Source organism: Phalacrocorax aristotelis, chromosome 10, assembly GCF_949628215.1.
Source record: "Phalacrocorax aristotelis chromosome 10, bGulAri2.1, whole genome shotgun sequence".
Taxonomy (NCBI): domain Eukaryota; kingdom Metazoa; phylum Chordata; class Aves; order Suliformes; family Phalacrocoracidae; genus Phalacrocorax; species Phalacrocorax aristotelis.
Genome location: NC_134285.1, coordinates 3,162,560 through 3,173,339, shown reverse-complemented (window position 1 = coordinate 3,173,339; position 10,780 = coordinate 3,162,560). Strand labels below are relative to the sequence as shown.

The window sequence follows — 10,780 nt, the reverse complement described above, 5'->3', positions numbered from 1 at the left end:
GCTGGCTCTCAGCGCGGTGCGCACCCAGCTACGCGCCCGAAGCAGCAGCGGGTTCAGGAGACGGGCCGCGGCACCGCGCCGCAAAGCTGCGCCTGAGTGAATTCACCGCGCCCCCGCGGGCAGGAAGCTGGGGCTTTATCCGGGTTTAACGGGCTTCTCGTGACGAGCAGCTCTGTTGTGCAGTTTTGCGCTAATTAGAATGGGGGCAGGTAACTGTGCTCAAGGGAAAAAAGATATTTAAGCGGTAGTCGGTTTAATGCTTGCCTTTCAGGTATTTCAAACGCAGCTGTTTATCCTGCTACTGTAGCTAACCGCTTCCCAAATACTTTTGAAAAGGAAACAAAATTCCTTGCATCTCCCCGGAGCCAACAGGAAATACTAATTCGGATTCCAACGTGACTCAGTTCAGAGACTCCAACAGTTGCCAAGACAACTGGCGGAGGAGCTTACTGGAAGTGTAAAACCAAAAACAAAAAAGCAAGATAGGAAAAAGGAAGAGACGAGAAATCACCTGTAACTGTGTTCGGAAAAGCATTTATAAATAGTATGAAAAATGCTACCGCTCAGAGTGATCAGTTACAGTGATCACGGTTACTGTGTTCACATTAACTTTTCAGAAATGGTATTTATTCAGTGACACTGCTCAGCATGAAATAACCACCACCTCGCCCTGGCTGCTCTGAGACGTGTCCTGGAGGCTCTGCAGTTCACCACTCTCTGCTATTACTTGTATTTCTGCCGTTTCGAGGGCTTGGTAGTTCAGTTACAGGGCGGTATCGCGTCAAGTCACTCAGTCATCCCTTGGTGTTTGCAGTCCAACGCAAGAGATTACGTGCCCGAATTTAAATATGAACATGACTAAGCAATTAGTCATTTCACTGTAGCACACACTTCTTTCTCTCTTGTACCTGTAAGAATAGCAGATCTTGGATGATTTTGGACTTAGAAACCTCCCTTCTGGCACAAACAAATAAAATCCCTAGCACTAGAAAGATAAATATATTTAGACAATGGGGTTTATTCAGCCTAAAAAGAGCACTAACGCTAGCTTAGAGGGGGATTCAGTGAAAGGCGAGGGTAACGCATGGGAGAAGCTCCTCAGACGGAGGCCGGCTCTGCGCCCTCGCGCCGCAGGGCGCGATCAGCGCTGGAGCCCCTGCCACGCACTAACCGCCACAACGTTTCCGTCCTCCTCTGAGGTTGTGCCACGGGAAGGAAAAACCCAAGACTTGGACATCGCTATGTTGCTTTTTTACTGCCTGCCTTTTGCTAAGAAACCAGCTCAGGGAAGCCGCAGCAGGGAGCCCACCCGTGTAGGGTACGGGCTGGAGGGAGGAGCGGGACCCTTCTGCTGCTCCCCGCTCTCCTGCACCGCGCGGCGCCTCTGGTACCTCACTTGGAGCCAAACGCGGCTTAGGACTGCGCGCAGAGCTGGCTTACTGAGACGCCGCTTTCTTTGCAAAGCCTTCTCTAAGGTTTGTTTTTTTCAGGCAATACCTGCACTTAAAATGCAACATGTTTTACCAGAAGTTAAACCCATGCCGCAAGGATCTGTTTAACGCCGTGGTCTCTCCAGCGCCTCTAAAACTGCTGTCTTTTCCTTCCAGAAGCTTGATGCAGAGATAAAAATTTGGAAGAGTCACCATCTTGTTCTAAACGCAAAAGCCCAGGTTGCTTCACTGAAAACGTGGAAAGGTTTGTTTCTGCAGTGCGTGAGCTATTTTAATTAGTTGCACAAACTCTAAAGGACTATGTGGGAATTATAAAGAAACCTGCGGTTGCTTTTGCGGCCCAGGGAAGCGCGTGTGTTTCTTTGGAACGTCTCCATATCCCCTCCTTTTTGGAAGGGGCAATAATTTCAATCTCCCCTTTCTACCATAAAAACCATTCGTAAACAGAACCGCGTTTGCAGTGAGGTTTTAAACACAGGAAAACTGCTACAACTATAAACTTTGCTATTCTTTAAGTATATAAAGAGTGTACAAAAGGCTGTTATAAAAATAATTTGTTACAGGTCTCATTCTGAGATAGTCTGCTATTACTCAAAAATGCTAAATACTATCTGATGACATGAATTTACATAATACTTCACCTGTGTGCTTACCGAAAGGATTATACTTAGCTAATTATTCCAAAGCCTCATGGGCTTGTGTTTCTCTTGCAACGAATAAGGGTCTCAAGTGACATTTTCTCAGTTTAGTCAGATACTCATTTCCCTTTGCCACAAAAAGCCCCGAGGTACGTAACTTCTCCCGAGCCTTCGAACATCTCACGCCCGAGTTCAATACTTAGGAATCCCTTCTGCGACGGGCACCAGAGAAGGGGTCTGCATGTCGCTGGGGCTCACGTCGTAGCCCAGCTTCTTCATATCTTTGGTCACTACGTTGAAGGAAATGGTGACAAAGCCTTGTGATCGCACCCTCGTTACTAGAAGAAAGAAGATGTGAATAAAACTGGTTAAGAGAGGTTTTTGCGTAGCTGTTGAACTCCTCACGTGCCCAGAACTGTTCTCAGCAGGAACGACTCGACTTTTTTATCCACAGAAGAGGGATGGCCAGGCTGCGGCCTGGTGTCCCGCAAGGGTTGGGGTCAGGAGCTCCCAGGGACTTACCTTCTCTTCCTTCTCCCTGTGCTACCACTCTGGGGTCAGTGAATTCCGGACGTCTCCCTGTGAACCAACTTGGAGAAGAAAATAGAAAATAACTGGATACAGTCACTAGCATTTAGATTTGATATAGTTCATTATATGCATGTTAAAAAAACAAAGGGGAGGTTTAATGAGACTCCCAGCTTCTGTGTGCAGTAGAGAGTTTTGCTTCATTTTATTGTTTTGATTGAAGATAAACTTATCTCACTAAGGAAAAAAATGAAACCAATTTCATACACATTCTGTTAAATCCAAGTTATTTCTGGGCTAGAGGGACTCTTTCTGTGGCAAAGATGTTTTTGAAACAGTGTCTTGGATATTTTGAATACGTCAGCGGTGCACGTAACACAAAATTATATAAATTGGAATGTAGCTTCTACAAAAAGGGTATCCTAAAGAGGAGAAAAGTAGATCAGTTGAATCCCGACTGTGGGGCAGCCACGCTGACTGACCCGAGGTACCACACGGCTGGCTCTGCGCAAGGGTAGGCTCCGTCAGTACGGGCAATCCACAGCCGAACAGGCAGCTCACGGATCATTCGGACTGTGCTTAAACAATACAACGGAAGGAAAAAAGCCTTAATACCCTCAGTTGCTGTGGACAAACGGCTCCTTCAGCAGGGGGGGGTGTGTGTGCAAACACGCCAGAGGTTACAGCAAATGCATTCCAGGTGGAAGAAAAGGCAGCACTGGGAATTGGTTTTCCCATGTTCTGCCTTTGCTTTCCAGGTTGCTCTTAATGTGGCGATCCTTCAAGGAAAGCCGCTAGCTACTGTAAGATTTAGGGATGGACTGCAGCATGCCTCTTTAGGGCCCAGCGACAACTAAAATGCTCGGTAAAATTAGTCAAAGTAGCACCTCTGTAAGTCACATCCCTGCCATGAATCAACCTGCGGAATACGGAGCTGCTGCTCGGTACCAGAACTCACGTGTCAGTCTGCTCTGCTGAAATGGGTTATTTTTCAAACCAACAGTATTCAAATGTGAGCATCAAAAAACAGATGAGTTAGTGTTACTGCAAGCAGGTAGGTAACGTGTTCTAAGAAAGCTTTTCAAAAGACCTAGACACTTAAAAACATGATTTTACCTACAAAACTCAAAACTATCTGGTTTTGAGGTGTTCCCACAGATGCACCTGTGTGTAGCTGGATATACTTTTGTGACTAAGAGCAAGAAGGACTTAAAAAAAGTAAAGTCTTCAATTATTACCTTGTAAACTTCTGCAGCCTAGATGTGGACTCCGGAACAAACATAGGGATGGTTCTTGTATGCCTAAACCAAACAAACGTGAGACGCACGGCACTTAAGAAACGAACCAAACCGCACTGCAGGACCTCCTGCATTTATAAAGGTACCAGAATTTCAGACACGTCGGACGACTGAACAACTCAAATACTTTCTCTTCCACAAAGAAAGGGTTTGTTTGTGTAGGAAGAGCGTATCTTCCTCCGTTTCCAGTGGTGGGAATGAAAGCTTAGCGTGTGCTGAGAGTGATGGGGGAGAGGTAACCTATTGTGCTTCATACTTGGGCTGTCTACATGCCTGTGGTGACTTCGCAGTTGTCTCAGGATTACCAACAACTATCTGATAACCAGGGGCTGCTGCTAGGAAATCCATGCTCTTTGTACCAAATGGACATGGTGTGATAAGGAGATATGGGGACACTTTTGTTCCTGAACCAAGATAGTAACTGGGAAAAAAACCCAAACCCTCTCCGTTTCAGTCCTGAAAGACAGGTTGTCACCTCACCTTCCGGGTGTGAAGGGAACGTGAACAGCTCCATAACCTCTGACCACATCGTTTCCAAAAAAGTCAGGTCCGTAGACGCTCACTACAATCTGCGGCCCTGCAAACGAAGCGTCTGTGAGATGGGTGCCTGGTCTGCGGGCTGGATCCCACTGCCCCCAGCACTCACAGCCGGACGGGTTGGTGCTCTTGAAGGTAATGTCGATGGGGAAGTTCCAGACGAGCGTGGTGGGCGCGACGTCGCTCTTGGAGGTGATCTGGGAGATGCCCTCCTCCAGGCCCTGCCGGGAGGATGTGGCATGAGCCAGGGGCCTGCACTAAGCCTGTTAGACACGTGATGCCAGTGGGCCTGGCAGGCAGGCTGGGTTTTGGGGGTGCACAACGGGGTCTTACTGCTGTGGGAACCCAGTCTTGGCCGTACACGAAGCAGAACTTGCAGTAGAGGTCGTCAAATCCAGGGAACTGTGGGAGAGAAGAGAAGCTGTGTTGGTGGGGAATTGATCTTGGCAAATCAAAGAGCTGGACAATCACCAACCATATGAAGTTTAACAAGGGCAAGTGCTGGATTTTACACCTGGGGCAGGGCAACCCTGGCTGTACAGACAGCCTGGGGAACAAGAGGCTGGAGAGCAACTCTGCAGAGGGACCTGGGGGTTCTGGTTGATGGCAAGTTGAACATGAGCCAGCAGCGTGCCCTGGCAGCCCAGAGGGCCAACCGTGCCCTGGGGGGCATCGAGCCCTGCATTGCAGCCGGGCGAGGGAGGGGATTGGCCTGCTCTGCTCCATGCTGGGGTGGCCTCACCTTGAGTGATGGGTGCAGTTTTGGGCACCACAGTACATTAAAGATATAAAAGCTACTAGAGAGTGTCCAAGGAGGGCCACATTGTTGGGGAAGGGTTTAGAGGGGAAGCCATACAGGGAGCGGCTGAAGTCCCTGGGTTTGTTCAGCTGGAGCAGAGGAGGCCGAGGGCAGCCTCATGGTGCTCTGCAGCTCCCTCCCAAGGGGAGGAGGAGGGGCAGGGCTGGTCTCTGCTCTCTGGTGACCAACGCCAGGGCCCGAGGGAATGGCAGGGAGATGTGCCAGGGGAGGGTTAGGCTGGGCATTAGGGAAAGGTCCTTCCCCCCGAGGGTGGTGGAGCCCTGGAACAGGCTCCCCAGGGAGGCATCGCGGCACCAGCCTGGCGGTATTCCAGAAGCACTTGGACACGGCCCTCAGAGCCACGGTGTGAATTTGGGGTGTCCTGTGCAGGGACAGGAGCTGGACTCGATGGCCCTTGTGGGTCCCTCCCAGCTCAGGGCATTCGATGAGTGACTGGGACCGGGGGGCTGAGGGCGGCCTGCACCACCACGACAAGCAGCCAGCCCACATCGCTTGGGCCGGGTCAGGGGGTCTGAGGCCCACCCGCACCGGGGCGGCGGCCGGGCCGCGGTGCGGGACCGGGGCCGAAGCAAGGCCGCGTTACCGGGACCGCGTTACCGGGGCCCAGGCCGGGCTGTGCGGCGGGGCACCACGCTCCCGGCCGCCCGGGGGTCCAGCGGGCCCCCCGCCCCGCCCGCCGCGGTGCGCTCACCTGCCCGCTCTCGATCTGCCCGCTGACCGCCAGCAGGAAGACGCTGGGGCTGCCGGCGGCCGCCATGGCGCCGGGCCGAAGGGCCGCGCGCCGGCCGTTGCCATGGGTACGGACGGCGCGGCGGCGGGGACACGCTTCCTCGGCGACGGCGCTTCGCGGAGCTGCCGCTCTCAGGGAGGGGCTCCCCGCCTCCCAAAGGCAGGCGGATCGCCCCAAAACGCGGGCACCCCCCGCTCCCGGGGCCAGCCGTACCCCCTCCCCGGCGCGGGCTGCCCTGCCAGGCCTGAGGGGCCTGGGCTGAGGGCTGCCGGCCGCTCCCCACGATTATCATAGAACCATAGAGTCATTAAGGTTAGAAAAGACCTCTAGGATCGTCAAGTCCAACCCCCAACCCAACACCCCCAGGTCCCCTAAACCATGGCCCCAAGTGCCACGGCTACACGTCTTTTGAACCCCCCCAGGGACGGTGACTCCCCCACCTCTCTGGGCAGCCTGTGCCAGGGCCTGACCACTCTTGCACTAAAGACATTTTCCCTCACACCCAACCTAAACCTCCCCTGACGCAGCCTGAGGCCGTTCCCTCTCGTCCTGTCACTGGTGACTTGGGAGCAGAGACCGACCCCCCCCTCACTCCAGCCCCTCTCAGGCAGCTGCAGAGAGTTGTAGAGGGGTTGGTGTGACCCAAGGGCAGGACCTGGCCCTTGGCCTTGTTAAACCCCACACAATTGGCCTCAGCCCATAGATCCAGCCTGTCCAGGCCCCTCTGCAGAGCCTCCCTGCCCTCGGGCAGATCGACACTCCCGCCCAACTTGGTGTCGCCTGCAAACTCACTGAGGGTGCACTTGATCCGCTCATCCAGATCACCGATAAAAATATGAATATCTTTATCTTTATAAAGATATTATTCTTCATATTTTGAACTTTCTGAATTTATATTTTCTTCGTTAGCCTGTCTCAACCCCACTAAGCTCTTTTTAAAGCACAGCCAGCGGACCGGGGCCTCCTCCCTGTAGCAGGCACCGAGGACATGGCCACTAGATGTTGCTGCCGGCTGGGCCAAAGCGGCTCTATCCGCTGCCAGGCAATCGCTGGAGCCACGAGGTATTTTCCAGGGAGGAAAATCATTCAGGATTGTTGGGAAATGGTACATTTTGTGGTCTCTGGACCACATCAGCCACACTGATGTGAAGAGGGGGAGAGACCGGCTGGGTCCTTAGTCTTCTTCTACAAGGTGATTGTTCTCCCAGCCTTACGGGAGCAAGCCGTGCCTCCGTAACGCCGGTGTCTGGATGTGGCCGCACATACCATGGGAAGGGGAGGAAATGGGATTGTGCTGGTTTAATTAGCCTGCACTAATTAAAAGGAGGGGCTGAATTTTGTGTGTAAACAAGGCGGATGGATGTGCTGAGGCTCTGCAAAGCTGCAACTATTGAAATCTGCTGACCAGGTCTTACTGTTTCGCCGCAGAGGTCACGACTTGACGGCGCTGGGCTGCAATCGTGCCGCCACTCACGGCAGGAAGCTTTGCTGCCCACGCGCATGTCGGCGCCGCGGAGACCCGGTGGCTCGGCCACCATCTGCTGCAGTGCATTCTTCCAGTTCATCCCTTCGCCTCCTTTCGGCATCCTAGATGATGCTCCCCTCGTTGAGAGCGATCCAGGGGGCATTTGATTGCCTCCAGACCCTCTGGAGAAGGACGGGAGGTGTGAAGGAAGCCCTGGCTCAGTGCCGGTTTGCTTTTCCCATGCTGTGGTTGTAACAAGTCGGAGACCTTTCACACATGGGCTGAGCACAGACGCAGGCGAGCACAGCTGGGACAACGCCTCAGTCCTTGTCCTCACCCGCTGTCTCCGCTGGGTCTCCCTTCTGGCAGGCCTGGTGGAGGTGGCTTTGCTGCTTTGGCTGTCTGCAGTGCCACACAGTGGCCTGTTCATTGCAGGTGTCTCTCCTTAACGCAAAGGGGCACCCCAAGATACCGCCTCTGCTCTTGAAAGCGGTGGTGGGCCTGATACTGGACTGAAAGTAAACTACCATTACACTTCATGCTGAAAAATACCTTCCATGGTCCAATAGACCTTTTCTCTGTCAATACCCATTTCAGGTTTTATTTGAGTTTGTTTTGTTTTTTTTTTTTTGATGTTCAGCAACCAAATCTGGCCAAGAGGAGAATGGGCGAAAAGCAGGAGGGATGGGAGGGAACGGCTGAAATTTTATCCTTTCTCCCCTGCACCTCAGCAATGCTTCAGAGAAAATAATTCATTAGAACTGAAAATTATTGGGACGGGGAAATAAAACCGTTCTTGACCAGCTGTCTGATGCAGCTAGTGAGGCTGTTTAATTAACGCTTTACTTGGCTACCAGCTACCTCAGAGCTAGCTAAAAGCCAACTTAAGGAATTTTTTTCCCCTTGCCTGGCCAGTGATGTACAGCTGCTGGAGGAGTTAATATCAGCACTGGGGGACCTTCCCCATGACAGAGAGAAGGCAGCGGGGTTATTCAGCAGCTGTGAGTCATCTGTATGTACCTGCTTGTGGAGGGCTACGTCCCCTCCCAGTCATAATGAGACCTTTTTTACTTTCCTCCCTTGCATGCCAGCCTTGCTCTAATGAGCTGCATTGTTTTTTAATCTCTGTGAGTAGAATGAAATCCCAAGAAAGGAAGCATTTTTATCCTGCTGGAAAACTTAATGATCCATCAGAGAGTTTGATGTCCAAGCATAATGAAAACTTGTGGATCGCAGCAACTCCATGGGTGTTATTTAATGAACTTGCTATTTGTCTTGGCCACGTAAAATGTTAACCTCTTCTCTCAGACTTGCCCTGATCCTGTGATACGTGAAGGGACTAAGGGGAAGCCTCTCTGGGGCGTCTGGGGCCGCAGCCCTCCTCGCGAGGAGTAAGGGCTCTCACCTGCTGCTCGCTGACTTGTCATCTCCTGCAGATGCTGTGCCCATGTCGGGTCCTGGCGCCAGAAGAACAACGCCTGGTCTATGAGTGCACCAGTGTCCCTTTAGCTCTGACCTCCGTGTGCAAGGCGTGTTATACAGCTATGGGAATTATGTTTTCTTCACTCCCAGAAAGAGCCAGGGGTTGGAAAAATCCAAACTGCTTGGAGCTCTGTCACTAAGAGCTTCTGAATCAAGCCAATGTACCTTGACTTGACTCCCAGAGCCGACCAGGCTGCCTCACTCCCGGGGTGATGGGCTGAGCATGGGTGAGGGCTGAGCTAGCCCTTGGGAGGGGGGAGCAGGGAAAGGCTCTCCTTTTCCTGGGAAAAGCTGTCAGGCACTGGGCCCATGACGTCGGGCGATACAGCCGGTGGCATGTATCACCTCGCACCACGCCTGTCGCCCATCACCGAGCTCCTTCGGCATAATTGCAAGAGCAGTAGTAGAGCCCTCGGTGTGAGCGGCAGGTCCGGGTGCTGCGGCTCACTGCTGCCTGGGAGAGCCAGCGCTTGAAAGTCCTGTGCTGCAGGGAGATACCCAGAAAGCAGGTACTTTGTCACCGTTACGTTTTTGAGTATGATTAAACCAACCCTGGGGCTGATTCATTGCTTCCAGCAGGTGCTCGAGGAAGGTGGGCGAGACAGAAATGACAATACAGTGCCACAGCAGAAGAGTTTATTTTTAATCACAAATATTTATGATCAACACCTGCTAAATGGCCAGTGAAATACATTTTATGGTGTCATTAATCTGCAACAAACCGGTTTTATTTCTAGACTGTTTGCACAACGTTGCCAGCCTGACTCATCCCTGCCTGAATTTTATATCTGCGAGGAGGCTGCAGCGGCTTCCCTGCCCTTTGTCTTAACAGCCTTTTACTTCTCTTCTCAGAGCTCTCCCCACCTGCTGCTCGAATCAAACCACATGGAAGGAGGATATTCTCGTAACATCAAACGACATATCAGAGGAGGATATTCTTCCTGTCATTCTTCCTCAATATACTTACCCAGAGATTTATTTTGGTGGGAGGTAATTGGGCAAAACAGGTGGGGTAAACTTTTGGGGGGTCCGTGTCCAAACGCCAGGAGCCAGCCGGGGAACAAGGCCCATGGGGCCGTGGCTGCACCAGGAGGGTCCCTGTTGCCCTGGGCACGGCTGGGAGGGAGCTTTGCCAGGATGGAGGGGACACATGCACATGTGACGCAGGCCAGGTGTGAACCCAAGGACACTCCCTCCACCCTCAGCCCAAGCTCATTATACCAATATTTCCCCCCACCCAGAGCAGAAAAGCAGGGCGAAAAGCCAAAGCAGACATTTCAATATTCAGTATTCTGCTCCCCCTCGTTACGCTGGGTAATTTAGGAGGCTGGGGTCCGGCTCTGACACCCCCTGTCCGTGTGGCCGCCAGCCCTGAGGCCGGCAGAGCACCGCTGTGTACGGCAGGTGCCTCTGCCAACGAGCGCTGGATCGCCCGGCCTGCTATGAAGTATTAATTTGTATTGGAACTTGGTACCATTTGTGAGGGGTGGTTTTTTTTGTTGTTAGTGAGGAAAATTAATTAGTGCCTTGGTCTGAGCCAGTCAGAATAAATTAACATGCAGGCAGGAAGGGGGAGAGGGGGAGGAGGACCGGAGAAGCTGGCTCCCAGCGGGGCCATCGGATTCGATAAGGGCGTAAGGAATGAGAGCAATAATCAGGCTCTGGGGAGAAGAGAGGGGAAGGGAGCTCCTTCCTTCGCCCTCCTGCTCGTCGGCCACCTGCCCCGGCGGTGGCTGTGTTTTCGGGGGGGACTGGGTGGGAGAGCTGTGCTCTGCTTGCGCGTCTGCAGCGAACCCTGGAGACGTCGCCATGGGTCTTCGGCAGCTTCTGC

At 52.6% G+C, this 10,780-nt stretch overlaps 1 protein-coding gene across 1 annotated transcript; it reads right to left on the bottom strand.

Annotated features, from left to right (window-relative positions):
• Window positions 1-518: 518 nt before the first annotated feature.
• On the bottom strand, window positions 519-6,104 carry B9D1 (B9 domain containing 1). The gene is made up of 7 exons (XM_075104708.1): window positions 5,964-6,104; window positions 4,786-4,854; window positions 4,562-4,673; window positions 4,396-4,492; window positions 3,856-3,918; window positions 2,612-2,679; window positions 519-2,427 (listed from the first exon to the last, which is right to left on the bottom strand). The coding sequence occupies exons 1-7, from the start codon at window positions 6,027-6,029 to the stop codon at window positions 2,282-2,284; spliced, it is 621 nt and encodes a 206-aa protein (XP_074960809.1). The 5' UTR covers window positions 6,030-6,104; the 3' UTR covers window positions 519-2,281.
• Window positions 6,105-10,780: the final 4,676 nt, after the last annotated feature.